The sequence below is a fragment of the Symphalangus syndactylus genome, chromosome 5 (assembly GCF_028878055.3).
Source record: "Symphalangus syndactylus isolate Jambi chromosome 5, NHGRI_mSymSyn1-v2.1_pri, whole genome shotgun sequence".
In the NCBI taxonomy this organism is placed as follows: Eukaryota; Metazoa; Chordata; class Mammalia; order Primates; family Hylobatidae; genus Symphalangus; species Symphalangus syndactylus.
The window spans coordinates 22,340,829-22,368,740 of NC_072427.2; the positions used below are offsets into that span (position 1 = coordinate 22,340,829).

The window sequence follows — 27,912 nt, forward strand, 5'->3', positions numbered from 1 at the left end:
AGACCCTGTCTCAAAAAAAGCGGAGGGAGGGGGGCGACAATAACCCCAAAACATCGCCTGCAAGATTTTTCAGCTACTCTCTTCCCCCCAAAACATAAAACTTCGCAAATGGGCAATCAGGACAACCTGATCTGCCCTTCCATCCTTGCCACTGGTCTAATTCTGAAGCCTGAACGACAATCCACAATTGGAATGCGAAACACCTTTCAACGGTAAAACGCACGCTTGCCGGATGAAGACATGAACGTTTAGTTGGCGACTGAGCCGTCCTGGCTCACAGATTTCGATTTCGACCTTCCGGAGCATCAACGGCTCGGGAGGAAACTGAGGCCCCGGGCGGATCAGAGGAGCCCAGCCCAAGGTCATCCGGGAAGTCGGGGCAGGCCGGGCCCCGGGGATCTCCCAGCCCGACCCGGCGCGCGCTGCCGCTCACCTCAGCAGCGCCAGGAAGGCGGCGGGCTCCACGTCCGGCAGCTCGATCTCGGCCGACGTGGTGGCCATGCCGCCGTTGAACATGGCGTCAAAGACGGCGCTGCCGGCCGCCAGCACGAAGCGGTGGGCGGGGATGCGCTGCGGGCCCCCCGCGGCGGCGGCGCCGCGACCCTTGCCCAGTACGAAGCGCACATCGCTCAGCAGCTCGGAGTTGAAGAGGAAGGCAAAGCGCTCCTTCAGCGACGCCTTGGTCGCCTGCCAGTTGTAGAGAGGTTCCCGCTGCAGGGGGAGCAGGGGCCCCAGAGAGGACGGTGAGGGCGGCGACGGCGGCGCCGCGGGGCCCGGCTCCGCCTCAGCCCCCGAGGCCTGCTCCCCAGCTGCGGCAGGCCCGAGCGAGGCCATCCTCCAGCTGCGCAGTTGCCCAGGCTATGGACAAAACTCCGCCGCCATCGCCGAGGCCGCCTCCGGAGGCCGACGCCGCCTCCCTGCCTTCCGGGAAAGGCGCTTCCGGGGGCCTCGCGCCTCCGCAGGCCCCTCCCTGACCGCGCTCGTCCCCGCACGCCAGGGTTGCCGCTGTGCGCGGCCGCGGGAAGTGTAACAGGACTGGACTCCCGGCGGCCCGAGGGCAGGGGCGTGGGGAGCTGGTCCTAGCCCAGCGCTCCCGGAGGTGGAGCTTCTACAGGCTGGGTGCTACCAGGCCTACGGGCACCCACCCCCTGGCTCAGTGCCCTGGGTATTGACTCAGTAGGTCTGGGGTAGGGCCTGAGAATTTGGGATTTTAAGATGCATCGTGGATCTGCAGGCGGCTCTCACGCCTGCCTCTTTCTTTCTGCAGGCCCCTCATCACCAAGTCCAGCGCCCGCATTGTGTATCTAGGACATGTCCCAAGGCCTGTCCCGAGGAGTGTTTCGTCTGGAAGTGGAGGGGCAGGAAAGTATAGCCAAGGGAACACGTGGGGAGGGGACATGACTTCCCACAGCCCCGTGCCCCAAGCGTGGCGAAGTCACAGCTCCAGATGGCCGCGAAACCCGTGGAAATTCCGGAAGCAGAGGTGGAAGGCTTAGAACCCCAGTGACCTCTCCCCAGGTCCGCAGGTCCCTTTCCCTTCTAATTGATCCTTTGGTTCCGTGCTCCTAGTCTAAGACACATTTCCTTCTACTGCTTCCATCCCTGTATTTGAAACCCCTCGTGCTACCCACCTTCCCTTCTAGCGCTTGTTTTCAGTCCTTGCACTGAACCACTGCCTAAGCTTGAAATTTAAAAAATTAAAAATTAAAACACACACACAATGGAAAAGGCTGTATTATCCCTTCCCAGGCAGTATTTACAATGTGGATCATCATGATTGGGGGACAGAGCCCTTACTTTCCCCCCTTCAGTGAGGCAGGCCCTGAGTTAAGTTAGCTGTCAAAAGCAGAACGTAGAAAACCCAAGAAATAGTCCTTGACCAGACACGTATAGTTGGAAACACCTATTCTGTGCAGGAAGAGCCTTACAGATTACAAATGCCATCAACTAAATAGTAAACCCCAAACCTGGGTTTCTCCTGTGAAATCACTCCACTTGTGAAACCACCAGAGGGGACTTCCAGCTGTTAGGCATTTAGAATGGTAACTTCTTTGGGAGAGGAATGCGCATGGGAAGAGACTTAAAGTAGTAGGGACTGAAATAGTGGATGCACAACCCCTTCCCCATTGCCAGCCGGCAATTCCTAAAGACAAAGGGACATCATGCTACTAATGATACCATTATCACACCTAACAAAATTAACCATATCATCAAATCACCTATATATAATTTTTTTTTGAGACGGAGTCTCGCTCTGTTGCCAAAGCTGGAGTGGAATGGCACGAAGTCTGCCTTCCGGGCTCGAGCGATTCTCCTCCTCAGCTTCCCGAGTAGCTGGAATTACAGGTGCGTGCCACCACATCCAGATAATTATTTGTATTTTTAGTAGAGACGGGGTTTCACCATATTGACCAGGCTGCTTTCCAAGTCCTGACCTCGTGATCTGCCCGCCTCGGCCTCCCAGAGTGCTGGGATTACAGGCATGAGCCACCACGCCTGGTCCTATATATAATATTTAATGTACAGTTAATATTTAAGTTTCTCCACTTGTCTCAAAAAAAAAATTTTTTTAGACGGAGTCTTGCTCTGTTGCCCAGGCTGGAGTGCAGTGGCATGATCTCCGCTCACTGCAAGCTCTGCCTCCCGTGTTCACGCCATTCTCCTGTCTCAGCCTCCCGAGTAGCTGGGACTACAGGCACCTACCACCAAGCCCGCTAATTTTTTTTTTTTTTTTTTTTTTTGTATTTTTAGTGTGTCCAGAGTTCCTTCCTTCTGGTGGGTTCATGGTCTTGCTGACTTCAAGAATGGAGCCGCGGACCTTCCTGGTGAGTTTTACAGCTCTTAATATGGCATGGACCCAAAGATTTATTGTGAAGAGCAAAAAAACAAAGCTCCTATGTCATGGAATGAAACCCCAACCGGTTGTAACCTCTGTCTGGGGTGAGGGGGGTGGGGGGAGGGGGCAGCTTTTATTTCTTTATTTGTCCCCGCCCATGTCCTGCTGATTGGTCCATTTTACAGAATGCTGATTGGTCCATTTTACAGAGTTGTGATTGGTCCATTTTACAGGGTGCTGATTGGTCCATTTTACAGAATGCTGATTGGTCCATTTTACAGAGTACTGATTGGTCCATTTTACAGAGTGTTGATTGGTCCATTTTACAAACCTCTAGCTAGTCACAGAGTGCTGATTGGTGTGTTTTTACAGGGCACTGATTGGCACATTTCACAAACCTCTTGTAAGACAGAAAAGTTCTTCAAGTCCTCACCCTACCCAGAAGTCCAGTTGGCTTCACCTGTCATTAGTAAAGATGGGATTTCACCGTGTTAGCCAGGATGGTCTCGATCTCCTGACCTTATGATCTGCCTGCCTTGGCCTCCCAAAGTGCTGGGATTACAGGCATGAGCCACTGCACCTGGCCAAAAATATCCTTCACAAATGACCTTTTTTCCAATCCAGGATCAAATCAATGTTCACATATTATTGACTGTGTTGACTTCTTTGAAGGTCCAGGGAGTTGTGGAGTATAATGCTCCACAATCTGGATTTGTCTGGTGGATTCTGTATGATTCATGGTTAGATTCCAGGTTAAACATTTTAGGCAAGAATATGCTGGTGATGTTAAGTACTTCATTGCCTCACTTCAGAAAGCGTATGTTGGTGGTGCTAAGCTTGATGACCTGGTGAGGCTGTGACTGTCAGATCCCTCCATTGTGAAGGTGTATGATTCTTATGTAATAAGTAATCCATGAGGGTGATGCTCTAAGACTGTTTGACCAGTCTGTTTCCCCAAAAAGCTTTCACCTACTGATTTCAGCATCCATTGATGATTCAGAAAATTAATTCACTTACTACTTTTAAGTGTCATCCCAGGTATTCTAATGCAGGCCTTTCATAGATCACACTCTGTAGTATACTATACTAGCTAGTTTAAAAGGAAAGAGATTAAAAAAACATAGAATTGGACATAAGAAAGGATATATAAACATAATTATGGAGTTTAAAAATATGAGTAATTCTATTAGTGGCTTTGAAAATATCAAAGAAATGTACTCGTCTAGAAAACCTGGACAATTCAATTATCTATACAGGACATTAAAACTTTCAAAATAATAACCTTCAGGGAAGACTGGTTCCAGATGAGCTAGTTAAACATGTTATTATTGTTTTAAAGGAAATGTTTAAAATAATACATGTTTGTTATAGAAGTAAGTAGACTTCCAGTTTCAGCCATAATGTACCAACTTATCTAACCCTCCCACCAAAAACAACTATACAAGCTGGAGTGTGTGTGTGTGTGTGTGTGTGTGTATAAACAACTGTTTGAAGGCATTGTTAAAGAAAAAAGTTATTCTGGGCTGTCGCAGTGGCTCACACCTGTAATCCCAGCACTTTGAAAGGACAAGGCAGGCAGATCACCTGAGGTCAGGGTTTGAGACCAGCCTGGCTAACATGGTGAAACCCCATCTCTACTAAAAATATAAAAATTAACTGGGTATGGTGACATATGCCTGTAATCCCAGCTACTCGGGAGGCTGAGGCAGGAGAATCATTTGAACCTGAGAGGCAGAGGTTGCAGGGAGCCAAGATCATGCCACTGCTCTCCAGCCTGGGCAACAGAGCAAGACTCCATCTCAAAAAAAAAAAAAAAGAAAGAAAAAAGTTATTCTGACACTAGTTAAAATGGTAAGAAAGATTTTATTCAAGATGATTGCAGTGGAAGCATTGCAACAGGAGAGAGAGATCAGGCACAGTTCTGAAAACAGCGTCAACAGCTGGGCATTTATAGCCAATGAATAAAGTGAAGCGGGGGTCAATGGGTGGAAAATTACTAAGATGATGCATTAAGGGTGGGGAGATTCTTTCTAAGACTGGGTTGGGCAGGCCAAAGACAAGATATGGGCCAAGGTAGAGGCCTAGTTGAGAAAAAAGTCCTAAGGAGCCTGACTAAAATGTTTGGTCAAGGGAGTTTTTGTCAATATTAAAAAATAACAGATGCTGGCCGGGCCCAGTGGCTCATGCCTGTAATTGCAGCACTTTGGGAGACCGAGGCGGGCAGATCACCTGAGATTAGGAGTTTGAGACCAGCCTAGCCAACATGGTGAAACCCCATCTCTACTAAAAATACAAAAAAATTAGCGGGGCGTGGTGGGGGGCGCCTATGATCTCAGCTACTTGGGAGGCTGAGGCAGGAGAATTGCATGACCCCGGGAGGTGGAGGTTGTAGTGAGCTGAGACTGAGCCATTACACTCCAGCCTTGGCAACAAGAATGAAACTCCATCTCAAAAAATATATAAATAAATGAATTTTTTTAAAAAGAATAAAAGATGGCTGGACACAGTGGCTCACGCCTGTAATCCCAGCACTTTGGGAGGCCGAGGCAGGTGGATCATGAGGTCAGCCATTTAAGACCAGCCTGGCCAAGATGGTGAAACCCCATCTCTACTAAAATTACAAAAATTAGCTGGGTGTGGTGGCAGGCGCCTGTAATCCCAGCTACTTGGGAAGCTGAGGCAGGAGAATTGCTGGAACCCAGGGGGCAGAGGTTGCAGTGAGCTGAGATTGCGCCACTGCTCTCCAGCCTAGGTGACAGAGTGAGACTCTGTCTCAAAAAAAAAAAAAAAAAAAAAAAAGAATAAAGGATACAGATAAGACTTGAGGGATCAGGATCCTTAAAAGAAGTGTGTGAGATTCACTCTAACTTTTCCTCTGAAGGCATTTTCTAATTTGTTGCTTGTTTCCCAAGCAGAAAGAAATAAGGAGACAGAGTATGAGGCTGCCAAAGTAACCAGGGGAAAGTCCTGGAAATGAGGAAACTGCAGAGACATAAATCTAAAAATCTGCATACAAATTCACTTCATGCTATTGGGTAACTTCTAAGCTGCCCTGTGCAGGGAGAAACAATGGCAGCTGAGAGACTAAGAGTTAAGTAGAGACTTCTATGTGCTGCACAGTGCTGGAGAGATGGAGGCTATAGTTCAAGCTCCACCAGGATGGGAGAGCCTTGGCAAACACGAAACTTTTGGCTGAAATCCCATAGGGACATGCCCTAGAAAAAGAATTATAGTTTACTAGTAAGAACAAAATTCAATAGCTTAAAACTAATCCTTGACAGGTTCAAGGTGATCTGTTTGAAGACATATGTGTTGTCCTACACTTTTTCATCTACAATGTTGTCAAGAAAATTAAAAATTATAAGGCATATTGAAAAGATGAGAGAGAGGGAGAGAGAGAGAAGATAATGGAATCAGTTCTATAGGATTCAGGTATTGAATTTATCAGACAAGGACTTTAAAATAACTATGATTGCACTTTGGAAGTCCGAGGCAGGTGGATCACCTGAGGTTGGGAGTTTGAGACAAGCCTGGCCAGTATGGTGAAACCTCATCTCTACTAAAAATACAAAAAATTAGCTGGGCGTGGTAGTGGGCGCCTATAATCCCAGCTACTTGGGAGACTGAGGTGGGAGAATCACTTGAACCCGGGAGGCAGAGGTCCCAGTGAGCCAAGATCGCACCACTGCACTCCAGCCTGGGCCTGACAGAGTGAGATCCCATCTCAAAAAAAAAAAAAAAAATAATAATAATAATAATAATAATAAATAAAATAACTGTAATTACTGTATGAAAAAGATAGAAAAAAGATGAAGAATTTTACCAGAGAATTGGAATCTGTGCAGAAGTGTCAAATGGAGATCCTTGACCTGAAAAAGTACTATAACAAATTAATAACTAATTTGTGTTTAATAGCAAATTAGATATAGCAGAACAGAGGATTAATGTAACTGGAAGACAAGCCTGTAGAAAATGTTTAAATTGAAACACAGGGAGAAAAAAGCATAGAAAATACAGAAAACAGGCCGGGCGCAGTAGCTCACACCTGTAATCCCAGCACTTTAGGAGCCCAAGACAGGCAGATTGCTTGAGGCCAGGAGTTTGAGACCAGCCTGGGCAACATGGCAAAGCTCCACCTTTACAAAAAATACAAAAATTAGCTGGACATAGTGGTGTCCAACTGTAACCCCAGCTACTCAGGTGGCTGATGCAGGAGAATCACTTGAACCCAGGAGGTGGAGGCTGCAGTGAGCCATGATCATGCCACTGCACTCCAGCCTGGGCAACAGAATGAGACCGTCTCAATAAAATAAATAAATAAATACATAGGAAACAACATATGTCTGTTAATTCTGTTAATCATGAGACAAAGTGAAAAGGACTAATATATGTATAACGGAGTCATAGAAGGATGATAGAGAATGAGGCAGAAGAGCATTTGAAAAAATACTCGCTGGAAAATTTCCATACTGATGAAACATATCAAACTACAAGGAAATGTAAGCCTTTGCTACTCTTGCATTCTGCATATCTGCAGACTTAACACCACGTGGATGCCACCAAGGCTTATGGCTTGCATCCTCTGGATAGGCAGCCTGAGCAGCACCCGGGGCTGGAATGTAGGAAGCAGAGTCCAAAGGTGGCTGCAGGGCAGCAGCACCCCAGGCCTGGCCCCCAAAACATTCTGTCCTCCTAGGCCCCTGGGCCTGTGATGGGAGAGACAGCCTTGAAGAAGATTTCTGAAATGCCTTCAGGGACTTTTTCCATTGTCTTAACTATTAGCACCTGCCTCTTTTTTTTTTTTTTTTTTTGAGACGGAGTCTTGCTCTGTCACCCAGGCTGGAGTGCAGTGGCATGGTCTTGGCTCACTGCAACCTCTGCCTCCTGGGTTCAGGTGATTCTCCTGCCTCAGCCTCTCAAGTAGCTGGGATTATAGGCATGTGCCACCATGCCCAGCTAATTTTTGTATTTTTAGTAGAGATGGGGTTTCACCATGTTGGCCAGGCTGGTCTCGAACTCCTGACCTTGTGATCTGCCCACCTTGGCCTCCCAAAGTGCTGGGATTACAGGCATGAGCCACCACACCCGGCCCAAGCACCTGCCTCCCTTTTATCTGTGATAATCTCTCTAACAAGTGGTGGCTCAGCTTTGCTCTTGGATTCCTCACCTGAAAATGCTCTTTCCTTGTGTACCACATGGCCAGGCTGAGAATTTTCCAAATTTTTATTCTCTGCTTCCCTTTTAAGTTCTAATTTTAGATCATGCCTTGACTCCTATATCTGCTCATAATCTGTTAAAAGCAGCCACACCATGTCTTGGATGCTTTGCTGCTTAGAAATTTCTTCTACCAGATGCCCTAGGTCATCACTCTGAAGTTCAGCCTTCCACAAAGTCCTAGTTCATGGACACAATGCAGCCATGTTATTTGCTATAGTTTAACAAGGGTGACCTTTGCTCCAGTTCTCATTTCCATCTGAGACCTCATCAGCCTGGCCTTCATTGTTCATATTTCTATAAGCATTTTGCCCACAACCACTTAACCAGTCTCAAAGTTTCAAACTTTCCCTTGTCTTCCTGTCTTCTTCTGAGCCCTCCAAACTCTTCCAACGTCTTCCCGTTACTCAGTTACAAAACCACTTCCACATTTTCAGGTATCTTCCTAGCAACCCCCGACCCTTGGTACAAATTTTCTGTCCTAGTCCATTTGGGATGCTATAAAGGAGTACCTGATGCTACGTAATTTATAAAGAAAAGAGGTTTATTTGGCTCACAGTTCTGCAGGCTGCTTCTACTCATGGTGGAAGGCAAAGGGGGCAGCTGGCATGTACAGATCACATGGTGAGAGAAGCAGCAAGACAGAGGGGAGGAGGTGCCAGGCTCTTTCAATAATCAGTTCTAATGAGAACTAAGAGTGAGAATTCACTTACTCCCATGAGAATAGCACCAAGACATTTATGTGGGACCTGCCCTGTGATCCAAACACCCTATCAGGCCTCACCTCCAACACTGGGGATCAAATTTCAACATGAGATTTGGTGGGGCCAAACAAACCATATCCAAACCACAGCAGATAACAGTGCAGGATTATTTGTGATAATAAAACATTGGAATAGGCTGAGTGCAGTGGTTCATGCTTGTAATTCCAGCACTTTGGAAGGCCTAGGTGGGCAGATCGCCTGAGGTCAGGTGTTTCTTTTCTGTCTGAGCTGTATCAGACATTCAGAGAACTGCTACAAATTTGTGCCCTACAGGCCGGGTGTGGTGGCTCACGCCTGTAATCCCAGCACTTTGGGAGGCCAAGGCAGGTGGATCATGAGGTCAGGAGATTGAGACCATCCTGGCTAACACGGTGAAACCCCATCTCTACTAAAAATACAAAAAATTAGCCAGGCCTGGTGGCAGGCACCTGTAGTCCCAGCTACTCAGGAGGCTGAGGCAGGAGAATGGCGTGAACCCAGGAGGTGGAGCTTGCAGTGAGCAGAGATTGTGCCACTGCACTCCAGCCTGGGTGACAGAGCAAGACTCTGTCTCAAAAAAAAAAAAAAAAAAAAAAAAAATTGTGCCCTACAAACAAGGAATCTGATAAATTCTATTCTGTGCGATTCCTGTCACACAAGGGTATGGTTATAATCAATAAATTATCAAGAATGTTCCTGAAAGGAGAAGACTTCTGTTTTGACCAAGTGTTAATAAGAATCAAATCCTTTGTTTACAACTTTATACTTTGAAGGATTTTCCATAGACTAGCTTCTAGTGCTGTGTATTTTTATTTTTATTTTATATATTTTTGGAGAAAGAGTCTCGATCTGTCACCCAGGCTGGAGTGCAGTGGTGTAATCTCAGCTCACTGCAACCTCTGCCTCCCAGGTTCAAGCAATTCTTGTGCCTCAGCCTCCCGAATAGCTGGGACTACAGGCATGTGCCACCATGCCTGTTTAATTTTTTGTATTTTTGTAGAGACAGCTTTCACCATGTTGCCCAGGCTGGTCTCAAACTCCTGAGCTCAGGCAATCCGCCCTCCTCAGCCTCCCAAAGTGCTGGGATTAGAAAAACATAAAATAAAGTAAAAATAAAAATAAAGCAAAATAAAATTAAAAAGAAACACAAGCTGAGAAGAATGTTTGCATGATTTATGACAAAGGCATGACATCCTTAATATATAAAGAGCCTTTACAAATCAATAGGACAAATACTTTCTTTTTTAATGGGCAAAAGACACAAACGGGGAACTCACGGAAGTATAACCTCTCTGAAGAGCAATTCAGAAATGTGCCCACAGTTTAAAACCTACATATCTTTTGTTCCAGTAATTCTACCTATGGTATCCTAAAGAAATAAGAGCTGAGTGTAGAGTTAAAAGCAACAATAACAAAGATATCAAAGCATTATAAGATTTTTAAAAATAGAAACAACTTAGATCAGTGGTTAACTAAATTATGGTACAATCAATCATATGATGGAATGATAAATATCTGTTGAAAAAATTCTATTGATGTGAAAAAATATTCTCAACCCATAATGCTAAGTAAAAACAGGCTACAGAACGAGACATGTAGCATACCATTTTGTCTTTTGGGCTCAGAGTATACCATTTTGTTTTAAATGCCACATACACACACACATATATGTGTATAAAGAGACAAAGTAGGACCACTGTTATCAATTTGATGTATTGCAGGATAATGGGAATGTGGGTGATTTCCCCCACTTCCTGTTACTTTTCTTTTTTTTTTTTTTTCGAGATGGAGTCTTGCACTGTTGCACGGGCTGGAGCACAATGGTGCAATCTCAGCTCACCGCAACCTCTGCCTCCCGGGTTCAAGCGATTCTCCGGCCTCAGCCTCCTGAGCAGCTGGGATTACAGGTGCCTGCCACCACACCCGGCTAATTTTTTGTATTTTTAGTAGTGATGGGGTTTCACCATGTTGGCCAGGCTGGTCTCGAATTCCTGACTTCATGATCTGCCCATCTCAGCCTCCCAATCTATTACTTTTCTTATTTTAGAGAAAGAGGTTTTTTTTTTTTTTCTTTTTTAAATAAAAACATTGTGAGATTTGACTATATACAAATTTTGAATTATCCACCTGGTCAACTATAGCAGGGACACTAGGCATGTCTATGCCATAGAATGCAGTTTGTTTCCTTGACTTCCTCTGAAATGCTGTTAGGTTTCACCTTTCATTTGATTAAATGCAATTTAATTCAGTTCGATGCTCATTGCAAGGCAGTTAGAGGTGAGATTCCAAAGATGACTAGAACATGTTACTCACCCTGAAGAAGCTTATAATTTAGTAGAAAAGGGGGAAGCCCACTGGAGCCTGCTCAGCTAGAAATAAAACTTCTTTTGATGTTTAGTGGATTTGAAAAAATAAAAATGCAGCAGCAAAGGCAATTTGTCATTCCCTAGACTAAATTCAGCTTACGTTGGAGCTCTTCTTTCTTTGCTTGTCATTGCTTTCTGGAATCCAGCCTAGGAAAGTAATATATGTCACCATGTGTGCTAGTTTATAATTAGAACAAATGTGAGGACTTATAAGAAAAAGACCTATTGGCAAAAAACATTGAGTAAAATTCTAGAAAAGGCAGTCAGGAGAAAGAAGAAGGAAGAAATCTATTTTGGAAAATAATTTAATGCCAAAGAAAGATAAGACATTTAAAAAGCATAAAAGGCAATTATTATGCCCTTAGGATTTTTATATTTCAGCGAGTGCATGAAAATATAGCTGCTATTGAATTACCCTCTATTTGAAAGGATGAGTATTGTAGGTATAAATAGAAGCTAAGGTCAAGAAGCTAAAGGCAGAAAAAGACTCACAGATCCAGCAGAGACCGATAAGCATGTAAAATAATATCCTCTATTCATAAGGCTGCGATTATGCCCATGACCCGAGTTTGAGCTCCAGGAAAGAAGTGCAGGATAAAAGCCAGGGGTCCCAACATTGCCCTTCCTACAAATCTTGTTTTGTTTTGTTTTGAGATGGAGTCTCACTCTGTTGCCCAGGCTGGAGTACAGTGGTACGACTTCAGCTCACTGCAACCTCCACCTCCCAGGTTCAAGCGATTCTCCTGCCTCAGCCTCCCAAGTAGATGGGACCACCAGTGCGCGTCACCAAGCCTGGCTAATTTTTGTATTTTTAGTAGAGACGGGGTTTCACCATGTTGGCCAGACTGGTCTTGAACTCCTGACCTGAGGTGATCTGCCCACCTCAGCCTCCCAAAGTGCTGGGATCATAGACGTGAGCCACTGCGCCCAGCTCCTTCCTATAAGTCTAAAACCCGCCCCAGCCTTCGACACACTTTACTGTAACATTAACACACAGTAGAGTCTGATTTCTTTTTTTTTTTTTTTTTTTTTTTGAGACGGAGTCTCGCTCTATCGCCCAGGCTAGAGTGCAGTGGCGCGATCTCGGCTCACTGCAAGCTCCGCCTCCCGGGTTCACGCCATTCTCCTGCCTCAGCCTCTCCGAGTAGCTGGGACTACAGGCGCCCGCCACCGCGCCCGGCTAATTTTTTGTATTTTTAGTAGAGACGGGGTTTCACCGTGGTCTCGATCTCCTGACCTCGTGATCCGCCCGCCTCGGCCTCCCAAAGTGCTGGGATTACAAGCGTGAGCCACCGCGCCCGGCCGTAGAGTCTGATTTCTAAGATCTCTGAGCCCATAGGGTTAATTTCTCCCAATACTTCACCTTTTTTCAACTGAGAATTCACACTTTTCAGAAAGATGTGGTTGACCTAAGCCCCAAGACCCAACACTCCCTCTTTCTCCAAGATCTAGAGTTTCTGAGAAGCCTTTTCCAGAGGCATGGCCCTAGGAATTACACAAGTGAACAAAGAGGAAAAGGGTCACCCCTAGTGTGAAGCAGCTTGATCCCCCCATCTTTCCACCCCGTCTCCCCACTGTGCAGACCCCCCCATCTCAGATTTCCTACCATCTGCCTGCCACACTCAGCACAGAGCTGCTCAGACTTCCTTCTCTGCTGTCCTGTCCTCACCCATCCCCTTGACCATCCCCTCGACCATCCCCTCTGTCTCAGGCTCCTATCCCAGCTGTCTGTGCCCAGCCACATTCACTGATGGCTCCCCCACTGTGCCACACTCCATTGAGTGGCAGTGCTAAGTGAGTTTGCTGCCTCTTCTTCATCCTTCTCTGAGAGGTTCTCTTCTTTACACGTCACTCCCATGACTCAATGGTCAGATCTTTTCTTCAAGAAGAGGATAAAGAAGGGACAAGGTGCGGTGACTCATGCCTGTAATCCCAGCGCTTTGGGAGGCCGAGGCGGGTGGATCACTGGAGGTCAGGAATTCGAGATCAGCCTGGCCAACATGGCGAAACCCCGTCTCTACTAAAAATACAAAAATTAGCTGGACATGGTGGTGCACACCTGTAGTCCCAGCTACTTGGGAGGCTGAGGGAGAATTGCGTTAATCTGGGGGTGGAGGTTGCAGTGAGCCAAAATTGTGCCACTACACTCCAGCCTAGACGACAGAGGAGACTCCATCTCAAAAAAAAAGATGAGTGGAAAGAAGGAACTGTTAGTTCCCCAGGTCCACTCAGGTTCTCTCAGTTCGCTAGCTCTTTTTCAGACATGCTTCATCTCCATGTTAGAGTAAATATCTCTGTTCTGCCTCACCTGGGAGCCACTCTTCTGGGCTTGAGTTAGAATTTATTTAATAGCTGATACACAATTTTAGTCTGTCACCCATCTGAGGGATGGGGGACACGTCTACCTATCCTAAACAGATTCTTGGCACCTTTTCCCTGATGAATTCGACGTGTGGGTGGGAACAGGAGATACTGTCTATCTGTGCCCTTTATCTTTTTGGATTGAAGAGGCGGGAAATTCCTGTTCCTAGGTTCCCTGAGGCAATAACGTTCCTTCGGATCCAGTTTTCTTGGGATGACTGGAGGAAGCTGAGGTTTGTAGCTTCCAAAGAGCCTTGGCTTCTTAACCCAAGCATCTGTTGCACTGGCTGGCACCAGGGTTCTAGGCATGGTTTATATTTACTTCCATCCCACCATTTTTCTTACAAACTCCAGATCCCACGATGCTCTCATGGACTCCCTGAATGTGTCATCTTCTATCAAAATTTCTCCTCCTTTCTTCTGGCTCTGTGAGAGTATGCCTCTGCTTGGACCAGTAGAACTGAACTAAATGTTGGTTCATATTTAAGTAAATTATGTCCAGGGGCTTGTTACATAAAGAGGAGTGTGCAGGGGAGATTGATTTGTTAATGAAATGGAAATAGAAGGCAGGACACTCTGAGGACAGCTTATTTAGAGGCAACAATAATACTAATAAGCATATTTACTTAACGTATTGAAGTCACTATTTTTGGTCATCCCTTCTCCTCCACCTCCTCCTCTTCCTCCTCCTCCTCCTTTTGACATTACACTTATTTTTTTACACCTTTCTCTTTCAAAAATTCCGTTTTTTTTTTTTAGACGGAGTCTTGCTCTGTCACCCAGGCTGGAGTGCAGCTGTGCAATCTCGGCTCACTGCAACCTCTGCCTCCCAGGTTCAAGCAATTCTGCCTCAGCCTCCGGAGTAGCTGGGATTACAGGTGCATGCCACCACACCGGCTAATTTCTTTTGTATTTTTAGTAGAGACAGGATTTCACCATGTTGCTCAGGCTGGTCTTGAACGCCTGGCCTCAAGTGATCCACCCACCTCAGCCTCCCAAAGCACTGGGATTCCAGGCGTGCCCAGCCCAGGAGGCTGAAGTGAAAAGATTACTTGAGCCTGGGAGGTGGAGGTTGTAATAAGCTGAGATCATGCCACTGCACTCCAGTCTGAGAGACAGAGCAAAATCCTGTCTCAAAAAAAAAAAAAAAAAAAAAGATTCATTCAAATTTCAGAGATGTTAAAATGTAAAGAAATATACATTTATAATTCATAAAATACACTACACGTAAGCTATTCTGCACACTATAGTTTAGTATTTTTTTATTTTTTGTTTTACTGTATGTTTTTCTTTGTAGATTTCTTTCATTTTTCTGAATGTTTCTCAAATTAGACTTGTTTTGCTGATTGATTTTCTACCATGTCAATTTTGATTTCCACTTCTAATGATGACTTTAAATAGTCTATCATAGATTTTTTTATAATAAATTTTTTAAAATCTTGGCCTTATTGCTCTTGGGTGTATGCTCCCTTTATCTCTTTTATAAATGATGAACCTCACACAAGAAATCCAAATGTGAAAGGCATAAAAAAATCTTATAGGTGAAATCATAGGACACGTTGGAGTAGGCAAAAAATTCTTAAAAAGGAAATAAAAAGCTTTAACTGTAAAAGAAAAAAATATAAATAAGGCTATATTAAAATGAAGAACTTCTGTTTATCAAAGATGTCAATTAAGGGAAGGAAAAGGCATACCATTGTCTTGGAAAAGATCTTTATTGATAAAGGTCTGGCAACCAGAATGTGTAAATTGTTAAAAGAAAGGAAGCCAATCAAACAGAAAATGGGCAAAAGACAAGCACTTCATTAAAGAGGCATTCAAATAGCCAATAAGTACACAAAAAGATCTTCAACGTAATGAGTCATCAAGGAAATGCAAATTAAAGCCACAATGAGATACCACTACACCAGAACCACAATAGCTAAAAATTAAATGGCTGACAATAATGAGTGTTGTCAAAGACATAGAACAATCAGAACACTCATATTATACTCTCCTGGTGGGAGTATAAATTTGTGCAACCATTTTGGAAAATTGTTTGGCATTATCACCTATAGATGAACATAAATATAATCTGTGACCTAGGGATATTCCCAACAGAAATATGCACCTGTGTTCACCAAAAGACATGTCCAAATATGTTCACAAGAGTATCATTTGTAATAAAAACTAAAAACTATTAAAGTGTTCATCTTCAGTAGAAAATAGAAATTGTGGTATATTCACACAGAGGAATACTAAACAGCCATGAAAATGAGCCATGAAATGCAACATCATAGATGAATCTCACAAACATAATATTGGATAACAGGAGCCAGATCCCAAAGAGTGTGTACTATATACATAAAGTGCAAAAACAAGAACCTAATCTATGGTGTCAGAAGGCAAGGTGTGGAAATGACAAGAGTTGGGCTTCTGGGTGCTGTTACTGTTCTGTTTTGGGGTCTGAGTATCGCTACTCAGGCAGCTCATTATGTCCAACATCTCTTTGTGTGCTTTCAAGAGCTATCCACTTTTGCAAATTCACTGAGCTATACACTTCAGGATTCATGCACCTTTCTGTGTATATGTTAGACTTTATTGAAGTTTCAAAAAAAGAACTGGAGATTTGTTCTCTAAATTCTTGCATTTCTTCTGGAAGATTTAGTTAAGAGATATTCCTTAGGCTCTTATTGCTTTTTACTGTCAGCGTCCTTAAATTACTTTTTGCTTGCTTGAGTAACGATGACAATATTTGTGCACACAATAAAGTGATGTATTTGATTTCCCTCTTTTTTTTTTTGAGACGGAGTTTCGCTCTTGTTGCCCAGGCTGGAGTGCAATGGCGTGATCTCAGCTCAACCTCCGCCTCCTGGGTTCAAGCGATTCTTCTGCCTCAGCCTCCCCAGTAGCGGGATTACAGGCATGTGCCACCACGCCCGACTAATTTTATATTTTTAGTAGAGACAGGGTTTCTCCATGTTGGTCAGGCAGGTCTCAAACTCCTGATCTCAGGTGATCCACCCACCTTGGCCTCCCAAAGTGCTGGGATTACAGGCGTGACCCACCGCACCCAGCCTTGATTTCCCTCTTAATATTCCTGTGCAGCTTTCCTCCTGTAAGACAGAAGGCTTATCTTCCCAGAGCAGGAAAGAGTGAATATTTGGCTTCCTTATCAAGGTGATTGGTTTAACATTAGGGTGGCCAGGGAGAAGAGCTGGTGTTTGCTCCCGAGCCTCTTTTAGCTCCTAGGAATGCAGAATGAAGAGCCATGGACCTGCTGGGAGAGGGTGAGGTGACCCTATTGCTCGACCTCCTGGTCAGGGGCCAGATGGACAATGTGGCAGTAATTCAGTGGAGCTCATGGGGTCAGTGAAAGCCAAGGTGAGGCTGAGCCAGCTGGAGAGTGGCCCTCCAGCTCTGACCGAGAGGAACAAAGCTGGTTAGACCAACTTCAGAGATTAGCTGTGGACCCCAGAACACCAGGGCCAGGTCCAACTGCCCCTCAGTGATCACCAGCCTGCACATACCAAAGGGCCAACATGAAGCCAAGGGAGGCTTCTAAACCCACAATATCTCAAAGTGACATCGGCCCCTTCTCTGTAGACCCAGATGCTACCTTAGAGATAAGCTGGAAGTGGAGAGAGGAATCTGAGGCTGAGACATTTTGCTTATGGGGTAGCCTTACTTAAATGGATTGGTTACATTCTTGTCTTCAACTAATTGCAGTGGGATAGACTGAAATACATTTTTTCCCTGTTACCTAGTGGGTGGGACCTGGTAAGATCAGATCACTTGGCCAGGCACAGTGGCTCACGCCTGTAATCTCAGCACTTTGGGAGGCCGAGGCTGGCGGATCCCGAGTTCAGAAGATCGAGACCATCCTGGCTAACATGGCGAAACCCCATCTCTACTAAAAATACAAAAAATTAGCCGGGCGTGGTGGCGGGTGCCTGTAGTTCCAGCTACTCAGGAGGCCGAGGCAGAAGAATGGCATGAACCCAGGAGGCGGAGCTTGCAGTGAGCAGAGATCGTGCCACTGCACTCCAGCCTGGGCAATAGAGCAAGAATCCATCCCAAAAAAAGAAAAGATCAGATCACTTACAGAGAAATAAAACATTTCTTCAGCACTTCTGAGTATGGCATGAATAAATTCACAGCCTTCTTTCTTTCTCTTGTTTATTTTTCCTTGATTTTCCCACCTTGCAGACTTTTGTTACGGTTGAAAGTAGTTTATGATAGAAAGTTTTGTATATATTTGAATAGAATAACTTGAGAAGAAAGCTCCTGGCGCTGGAACTCCCCACAATATTTTATTTAGTAGTTAAACAATTTTTATAATTTCTCTTACTTTTTCACTCTATTCATTGTCTAATCATCTATCCACCCACCCAAGCAATAGCCATTTTGTTGGAGCTATGCATCGGGTATTCAGCTAGAAGATGAGTAACACCGTCCTTGCCATAAGGTTTTGAATACAGAGAATGAGCAGGTAGCAAACACTGTTCCCTATTCCCTCCTGCACACATCCACATGGGCTTATTTTCAATTTCAGTGTCTAGGCATTTTAATTACCAGGCATTGTTCTAGGTCCTGGGTTTCTGAGTCTTTTGACACAACGGCAGTGGTCTTTGAGCACTTCCTTGATTTGTAGTACGCCAAGAGGTACATCTCCTCTCCCAGACCTGGAATCAGCCCTTTCTCCCAGGACCATTTGTTCCCTTTAGTGGGAAATATATCTAGAAACCGGAATGTGGCCCCAGGAGAGCTCATTTCTTCTGTGGTCATGATTTTTTTCTAGGACTTCTCAAAGGATAAGAGCTGAGATGGTGAATATTAGGGGAGGAGATATAGTAGGAGATGAAGAAAAAACTACTTTTTCTAGGTCGTTTTTCTATTTTCAATAGAAAAATTTTTCTATTATCAATCATTTAGTATATATATATATATATATATATTTTTTTTTTTTTTTTTTTGAGACAGAATCTCTCTGTGTTGCTCATGCTGGAGTGCAGTGGCATGATCTCGGCTCACTGCAACCTCCACCTCCTGGGTTCAAGCAATTCTCCTGCCTCAGCCTCCCGAGTAGCTGGGTCTACAGGCGTGCGCCACCATGCCCAATTAATTTTTGTATTTTTAGTAGAGATGAGGTTTCACCATGTTGGCCAGGATGGTCTCGATCTCTTGACCTTATGATCTGCCTGCCTTGGCCTCCCAAAGTTCTGGGATTACAGGTGTGAGCCACCATGCCCAGCCTAGTTTATATTTTTGATTTTAATAACTAATACATCTGTTAAAATACCTTTATAGTTGCTATAGATGTATAATACATCTGTTAAAATACCTTAAGAGTTGGTACTGAACGCATCATGGCATTGCCAGTCTGGGTGAGGTAGGTTGCTGCCATGCCTTCCCATGAGTTACAACCTGGGTGCCTGTGCCCAACTCTGACCTTCTGGTTCCTGTGCCAAGGTTCCCACCAGAGATGGAGGGTGACAGTGGTTGCTGGGCAGGAGTTGGGGAGACAGGCCAAGTGAGGCCCAATGCACCAGGGGGCAGGAAGCAAGTGGCTTGGGTTGGTCCCTGGGAAGCGGGGAGGCAGCGGGAGGTGGGACCCTCCATGAGCCAGGGTGCAAGCTCCAGTGCATGCCCTGTTGTTTCATCAGACTTCACTTACAACACACAGATTCAAAGATCAAATTACTAAGGGCCAGGCACAGTGGCCCACACCTGTAATCCTGCACTTTGGGAGGCCAAGGTGGGCGGATCACTTGAGGTCAGAAGTTCGAGACCAGCCTGGCCAATGTGGGGAAACCCCGTTTCTACTAAAAATACTAAAATTAGCCAGGTATGGTGGCACACACCTGTAGCCCCAGCTACTTGGGAGACTGAGGCAGGAGAATCACTTGAACCTGGGAGGCAGAGGTTGCAGTGAGCCAAGATCACACCATTGCACTCCAGCCTGGTGACAGAGCGAGACTCCGCCTCAAAAAAAAAGAAGATAAAATGACTAAGAATTTTTCAAGATGGCAACTGCAAAGCACTAAACCTCAAATGGGGTCTCTTCAGAGCACAGAGCCCTGTGAGACTGCACCTGTCCTATGTCCATGAAGCAGTCCCTGTCTATATAGTATGTGGTAGAAGTTTTTAGAATATGGTCTGGGGTCCTGAGGATCAATGGAGACCCTTCAAGTGATTTGTGAGGTCAAAAGCACTTTCATAAAAATACTAAGACATTTTTGCCTTTTTCACTCTCATTGTCTCAGGAGCATGCAGTGGGGTTTTCCAAAGGCTACTTGACTTGTGATATTGAAACAGATGGAATGCGGAAGCAGAGAATCCTGCTGTCTCCTATTAAGCCAGACATTAAAGAGTTTTTTTTGTGTGTTTTTGGTTTTCGTTTGTTTGTTTTTTGAGACAGAGTCTGCTCTGTTGCCCAGGCTGGAGTACAGTGGTGCAGTCTCAGCTCACTGTAACCTCTGCCTCCCAGGTTCAAGCAATTCTCCTGCCTCAGCCTCCTGAGTAGCTGGGATTATAGGCGCATGCCACCACACCCAGCTAATTTTTGTATTTTCAGTAGAGACGGAGTTTCACCATGTTGGCCTGACTGGTCTCGAACTCCTGACCTTAGGTAATCTGCTCGCCTTGGCCTCCCAAAGTGTTGGGGTTACAGGCGTGAGCCACCACACCCAGCCTTTTTGTAGGAGTTTTGTGTGTGTGTGTGTGTGTGTGTGTGTGTGTGTGTATTCTTTGTGGTTTTCTATATATAGGATCATGTCATCTGTTAATAAAGATAATTTTACTTCCTCCCTTCCAATTTGGAGGTTTTTTTTTTTTCTTTTTCTTGGCTAATTGCTCCATCTAGGAGTTCTAGTACAGTGTTGAATAGCAGTGGTGAAAATAGGCATCCTTGTCTCATTCCTGATCTTAAGAGAAAAGTTGGCCGGGCATGGTGGCTCATGCCTGTAATCCCAGCACTTTGGGAGGCCGAGATAGGCGGATCACATGAGGTTGGGAGTTCGAGACTAGTTTGACCAACATGTAGAAACCCCCGTCTTCACTAAAAATACAAAATTAGCCGGGTGTTGTGGCACATGCCTGTAATACCAGCTACTCGGGAGGCTGAGGCAGGAGAATCACTTGAACCCAGGAGGCAGAGGTTGCGATGAGCCAAGATCGCGCCACTGCACTCTATCCTGGGCAACAAGAATGAAACTCCATCTGAAAAAAAAGAGAGAAAAGTTTTTGCTTTTTACCATTGAGTATGATGTTAGCTGTGTTTTTCATCATGTTGAGGATAGTCTCCTTCTATTCCTAGTTTGCTGAATGTTTTATCATGAAAGCCTCAATAATTTTTAAGAACGTGGAGTGTCCGTGAGACCCATTTGAGAACTGCAGATCTAGAGTATTAGTTAAGAGCAAGGGCTGTAAAGTCACTCTACCTGGTTTTGAATTGCAGCTGGGCCACTTATTTGCTATAAGACCTTGGCCAATTTACTTAACCTTTCTGTGCCCTAGTTTCCTTACTTGGAAAATAGGAATGACAATAATAGTAACATGATCTACCTCAGAGGGTTAAATTAAAATGAGATGAATACATAATAGAACGGTGCCCAATGTAGGGTAAGTGCTCAACAAATGTTAGCAAGTATTCAAAGAACCAAACCAATTTCAATACTGACTGGCGATTTCTGTATTACTCTTTTCCTAAAGTCTACCCTACAAGGATTTAATAATTTGACTTCGCCTTTGATTGTTTAACACAAGATGCCTCATTTTTCAAATTTACATTTCTGTAATTGTTATTGTTTACATCTTTGTCATAGTTGTTTTTCTTCTTAATCCATTTTAACTGTCCAGTTGTGCTTTTATTATTAGCTGTCTTACCTACTGCTTCGATGCAGTCAAATATAAGATAAATAACTAAATTTAGGCCAGTTTACACCACATTATCAAGGCTGTTGTTGTGTTAATAAAAATAATAATAGGGCTCCAAGGACTTCAAAGAGCTGAAGTTATCTGTCCCACATGTTCTGAATCTTTTAAATAATCTATGAAGACTAGGCACAGTTGCTGTGATTCTACTGCAGTGATATAAATATGACCTTCCACGAAAAAGCATGTCATGGCCAGAAGTAAAATTCAAAGCAGCAGGTTGGGTTTCAGAGTCTATGATGCTAGAATATGCTGCCTCTCTGGTTACAGGGAAATAAATATAGACCAGACTGATTATGTGAACACATTTTATTTAACTTTGCCCATCTTTACTCATTTCCCAGCCAACAGAAACTAAATCAACCCAGCTATAAGTAGGTCTGCTTATCTCTTTGCTTCCAGCCTCAGAAATTCCCCTTCTTTTCAAGGCTAAATTTTCCACCTTTGCTGTTGAGTTTATTCCCTTGCTGTCTTGCTAAACTACCTGTCCATTTTCTTTTCTTTTCTCTTTTTTTTTTTTTGAGACAGAGTTTTGCTTTTGTTGGCCAGACTGGAGTGCAGTGGTGTGATCTTGGCTCACCAAAACCTCCGCCTCCCGAGTTCAAGCAATTCTCCTGCCTCAGCCTCCCAAGTAGCTGCAATTACAGGCATGCACCACCATGCCTGGCTAATTTTGTATTTTTAGTAGAGATGGGGTTTCTTCATGTTGGCCAGGTTGGTCTCGAACTCCTGACCTCAGGTGATCCACCCGACTCAGCCTCCCAAAGTGATGGGATTACAGGCGTGAACCACCGTGCCTGGCCTGTCCATTTCCTTTCTGGTGACTTTGATGTCTCCATTTCCACTGGTTCCTTTCCTTGATATCCACAAACACGTAACTAATTTCCCTAACAGAAAAACATGTCCTCAAAGCCTCTGCTTTAGCTTCTGAGTGTCTTCCTTTCTTCTTCCTTCCTATCAAAGTTTCTTCACTCCACATTTTCATCTCCTCACAGTCTTCATGCCGCTGTGGTCTGGCTCTGGCCACCACTCCCCTGAGTGGCTCTAAGGCCACTGGCTGGTGATCTCCTACCTGCCAAGTCCATGAGTCTTTTTCTGTCATGTTATTTGACCTCACTGGGCTTGGTGGTTGACCATTCACTCCTTGAAACTCTCCTTACCTGGAATTTGTAACACAGTTTTATAATTTTTCACACTTGTCTTTCTCTAATGTTTTCTTTTCAGTTTGCTGTATCACAACCTCCTCTTCTGCTCCACCTCGGGCACTGGTATTACCCATGCTTCCATCCTTGGCTGTCTACTTCCCACTCTCAACCCACTTTCTGCTTAATCTCATGTATTCCCATGATTTCAGCTAGTGCTGGTGATCTCCAAAGCCGTATCTCCAGCGCTGATCATTCTTAGCATAATACTTGTTTTGAATATTCAAACGTCTAGAAATCTGTTGGTGTCCTACAGACATGTCAAACTGAACTGACTACATCTCCTTCCCTGGAGCCTCTTTCAATTCCTTGTAAGTAAATTTCTGCTACCTTAAAAAAAATCCAGCCAAAATCCTGGTAGTGAAGTGGGAAGAATGTCTGGCTCTCTGACGATAGCCTGTGGCCTCAACAGATCATTTATATAAGAATGTGACAGAAATGTGCTATGTATGTCATACAGTTGTGTCCAGAGATGAGGGGAATGATTTCATCACATTCCTGTTTCAGGGAATAGCACCACCAACCAGTTAGCCACATGCTGTGGTAGAAACTAGCTAAGCCCGGGTTGCTACCTGCTATCCTGGTCTACTCATCAATAGCTAGGTGAATTTGGGCAAGGATTTTTGTTTGTTTGTTTTTAATTGAGACAGAGCTTCTCTCTTGTTGCCCAGGCTGGAGTGCAGTGGTGCGATCTCAGCTCACTGCAATCTCTGCCTCTTGGGTTCAAGTGATTCTCCTGCCTCAGCTTCCTGAGGAGCTGGGATTACAGGTGCATGGCACCACGCCCAGCTAATTTTGTATTTTTAGTAGAGACGGAGTTTCACCATGTTGGCCAGGCTGGTTTTGAACTCCTGACCTCAGGAGATCTGGCTGCCTTGGCCTCCCAAAGTGCTAGGATTACAGGCGTGAGCCACTGTGCCCAGCCTGGGCAAGGTTTTAAACCTTGCTAGGTTTCTATTTCTTCTTCTGTCAAATGGGGATAATAACATTGTTGTTTACCTACCTAGGATAACATAAAAGGTCAGATTGTTCAGTTAGACTCACAGGAGTCAGTAATCTTGTCCAGTATTGGCCTTTACTGAGAATTCGAAAGATACACATGATATTGAGACTTGGACCAAGCACAGAGATGCTGAGGACCACCAGTGCAGCTCCTGGTCCTCTCTTGCCACATTAGGATGCACCCTGGCACAAAATGGACATAGGAGGTTTTTAAGTGATGCATGCAGGATATCACTTACACAAAGAGGTCAGGAAACAGCTTCGTTTATACTTCAGTAATTACATAGCTGACAGATCAGCTATATCCTGGTAAATTATTGCATAAATAAGGGCTTTTTGTTATCTTTCTGATTGTAAATGCCATCAATAAGTATTTAGGAGATTGGGCCAGGTGTGGTGGCTCACGCCTGTAATCCCAGCACTTTGGGAGGCTGAGGTGTGTGGATCACAAGGTCAGGAGATTGAGACCATCCTGGCCAATATGGTGAAACCCTATCTGTACTAAAAATTAGCTGGACGTGGTGGTGCATGCCTGTAGTCCCAGCAACTCAGGAGGCTGAGGCAGGAGAATCGCTTGAACCTGGGAGGTGGAGGTTGTAGTGAGCTGAGATCGTGCCACTGCACTGCAGCCTGGCAATAGAGTGAAACTCTGTCTAAAAAAAAAAAAAAAAAAAAAAAAAAAAGCATTTAGGAGATTGACCTGGGTCAATTCTTTTTTCTTTTTGTCCCCTTTCCTCAGATGTTCTGAAGGTTGGAAATATGACTTACTACCATTACCTAACAGTTATTTCTTCTTCTTTCCTAGTTAATAGAACCTGATTTCATTTGGGCCACAACATGTACAAAGAAGGAATACCTGTCTCCAGGCCTCACAGAAAAGTCATGATTGGTTGAAGCCTAGCCCGTTCCCCTGCTAGAGATTGCTTCTGAACTCAGCATGTGGCCAATTATGGCCAATGAGATGGAAGAGTCTGGAAGCAGGCTTTTGGAAAGATTCTTGCAGCCTAGTTAAAGATAAAAGCCCGGAGAGGAAAAAGCCTTGTGTTGACAAGCTTAAGAGTGAAAAACCAACATGCTGAGAAGGAGGATTAGGAAGACATAAAGAGGCCGGGTTCTTAATGACATCCTTGAGCCACTGCAGCTAAAAAGGAAACTTCTTTCTCCAGGATTCTTATGTCAGATTTTCAAATGTCTTCATGGCTTAAACCAGATGTATGCATTCTGTTACCTGTAACTTCATGTGTTCCCAATGAAAACAGTACCTTGTAGAGTTGCTTGAGAATCAAGACAGGCACTGAAAGTAATGCATCAAGCATATAACAAGTTTCTGTCTTATAACCACTACCCAACATCTTTTTCTCCTTTCTTCCCTGGTTTATAAAACCTGATTTTATTTGGGCAGCCACAAGCACAAGGAAGGAGGACCTTGTCTCCAGGCCTCAGAGAAGAACCCAAATAGCTCTCAGCATCTCTCACTATACCTTAGTCCTTTTACTTCCCTTTCCTTTTCCTTCTCCCAGCCAGCTGTCATCCCTAAATTCTTCTGTGGTCCATGTTTCTCAACATCCATTTAATCATCAAACTCTTAGATTTGATTCCTGATTAACCTTTCCTTTCTCCTTTCGTTGCAGCTGCCATAGTCAAGACCCATTCATTTGTAGCTTAGATTACTGCTCTTCTCAGCTCTTTGCTGCCTAGTTCACACTCCCTCACCTCATTCTCTACATATCTACCAGACTAAGCTACTAAAATGGCCAAGCCGAGCATGTCACTCCTCTGCTTAAAAGTTTCACTAGGGGCCGGGCGCGGTGGCTCAAGCCTGTAATCCCAGCACTTTGGGAGGCCGAGGCGGGCGGATCACGAGGTCAGGAGATCGAGACCATCCTGGCTAACACGGTGAAACCCCGTCTCTACTAAAAAAATACAAAAAATTAGCCGGGCGTGTTGGCGGGCGCCTGTAGTCCCAGCTACTCGGGAGGCTGAGGCAAGAGAATGGCGTGAACCCGGGAGGCGGAGCTTGCAGTGAGCCGAGATCGCACCACTGCACTCCAGCCTGGGGCACAGAGCAAGACTCCGTCTCAAAAAAAAAAAAAAAAAAAAAAAAGTTTCACTAGGACAGGCGCAGTGGCTCACGCCTGTAATCCCAGAACTTTGGGGGGACGAGGTGGGCATATCACTTGAGTTCAGGAGTTCAAGACCAGCCTGACCAACAGGGTGAAACCCCGCCTCTACTAAAAATACAAAAATTAGCCAGGGGTGGTGGCAGGCGCCTGTAGTCCCAGCTCCTCAGGATGCTGAGACAGGAGAATTGCTTGAACCCCAGAGGCGGAGGTTGTAGTGAGCTGAGATCGCGCCACTGCACTCCAGCCTGGGCGACAGAGCGAGACTCTGTCCCAAACAAAAAAAAAAGTTTCACTAACCAACCAGACGCGGTGGCTCACACCTGTAATCCCAGCACTTTGGGAGCCCAAGGCGGGCAGATCACTTGAGGTCAGGAGTTTGAGACCAGCCTGGACAACATGGAGAAACTCCATCTCTACTAAAAATACAAAATTAGGCCGGGCGCAGTGGCTCACACCTGTAATCCCAGCACTTTTGGAGACCGAGACGGGCAGCTCACGAGGTCAGGGGTTCAAGATCAGCCTGGCCAGCATGGTGTAACCCCGTTTCTACTAAAAATACAAAAATTAGCCAGGCATGGTGGTGCATGCCTGTAGTCCTCAGGAGGCTGAGGCAGGAGAATCGCTTGAACCTGGGAGGCGGAGCTTGCAGTGAGCCGAGATCAGGCTACTGCACTCCAGCTTGGGCAACAGAGTGAGACTCCGTCTCAAAAACAAACAAACAAAACACAACAAAATTAGCTGGGCATGGTGGCAGGTGCCTGTAATCCCAGCTACTCAGCTACTCAGGAGGCTGAGGCAGGAGAGTCACTTGAACCTGGGAGGCAGAGGTTGCAGTGAGCCGAGATCGCGCCATTGCACTCCAGCCTGGGCAACAAGAGGGAAACTACATCTCAAAAAAAAAAAAAAAAAAAAAAAGTTTCACTAACTCCTCCCTCGGCCAGGTGGCTGGGAGTTCCTAGATTATGCTGTGGGATTATAGCATCTGGGCCATTCTACCTGCTCTACCTTTCTTCTGAAAGGCACTCTCTGCCCTGGTCTTTCAGGGTTCACAGTCTCTATCTAACTAGCCTGCCTCCCTGGCTGAATTAATCACTCTCTCCTGATGAGGTTCAGGACATGTTACCACAAAAGATAGCATCTTGGCATTTGAGAAAATAGCAGAATCAGTAAGGTCACTCTCACCTCCCTCTTGCCCTTCTCCGGAGTGAATCGTAAAACCCTCACTCCAGAAGTACCCTTCCTATGTGCAGGGGAAAGGGGCATTAGGAACATCCTAATCCTTGAAGAGATGCCAAGAAGAATCTGAACAGGACTTGCTGAGTTCCCCTCAGTTTCTTTCCATTAGATCACATCCTCTTTGTCTAATCATACTTCCTCATGACTATCCACTGGCTGGAGCTGGTCCCGGACTGATCAAGTACACACTTGATCTCAGCCAAAGAGCAGAGAAGCGATGGACCGACCAAGTATAAGGAGGCTCCAAACAACGTGCAGACACCCAGCAGCTGGCCCTTTTGCTTTTTACACATCATTGCCCCAGAGAAACTCCTCAGCATGTACACAAGGCAAGCAGTACAAGGATGTTCACTACAACATGGTTTATAGTAGTGAAAAATTTAAACCTAGCACAAAAATGTGCAAGTTTCTTTGTTTCTTTTTTTTTTTTTAAGACAATTTTTATAAAGTCTTTCTTTCCTAAATTATCTGTTTCCTCCAAGGTCAATTTTTCTGTTGGTCCAACTTGGATCTTCTCTTCCATGCTGTTGGTTTTCCTAATATATTTGCAATCTTTGGTTTTCTGTTTATATTGATGAATAAAGGACTATGTTCATTAGTATGGTAGTTTCCATGAGTGTCTTTGCAGAGATGTGTAAGTCATGTTAGGCCCCTTTCTTGGCTGACAGAATCATCTGAGGGTTCTTTGTAAGTAGGTGGGGCCTATCAAAAGATAGAAATCCTTTTAGGGTGTCTGAAGGAGAAGCAAACAGTCAGGCTAGAGACATTCACAGTAGTTCAAGTGGGCTTTAGCCTCCACTGAGGGGTAGATCTCTTTAGTATTTCAAACTGGGTTCTGTTTCATTCTCAAGCCCTATACCCCGCTTCAAACACTCCATGAGCCGCCCTGGGCAACATAACAAGATCTCGTCTCTA

The 27,912-nt window shown here is 44.9% G+C and overlaps 1 protein-coding gene and 1 long non-coding RNA gene across 3 annotated transcripts in view; one reads left to right on the forward strand and one right to left on the reverse strand.

The window, feature by feature from the left end:
* BTBD1 (BTB domain containing 1) overlaps nucleotides 1-933 on the reverse strand; it is a 55,170-nt gene extending 54,237 nt beyond the window's left edge. Inside the window, exon 1 of one of the 2 annotated variants that reach the window (XM_055277411.2) lies at nucleotides 434-933. In XM_055277411.2, coding sequence (XP_055133386.2) covers nucleotides 434-834 — 401 coding nt within the window. In that variant the 5' untranslated portion in view covers nucleotides 835-933. The remainder of the gene's footprint in view (nucleotides 1-433) is intronic. The other variant, XM_063638614.1, reaches the window with a different exon arrangement.
* Nucleotides 279-27,698, forward strand: LOC134736582 (uncharacterized). Its single transcript, XR_010120658.1, has 3 exons — nucleotides 279-1,518; nucleotides 2,752-2,825; nucleotides 24,444-27,698. It is a non-coding gene; the product is annotated as an uncharacterized lncRNA (long non-coding RNA).
* The last annotated feature ends 214 nt before the right edge of the window (nucleotides 27,699-27,912 follow it).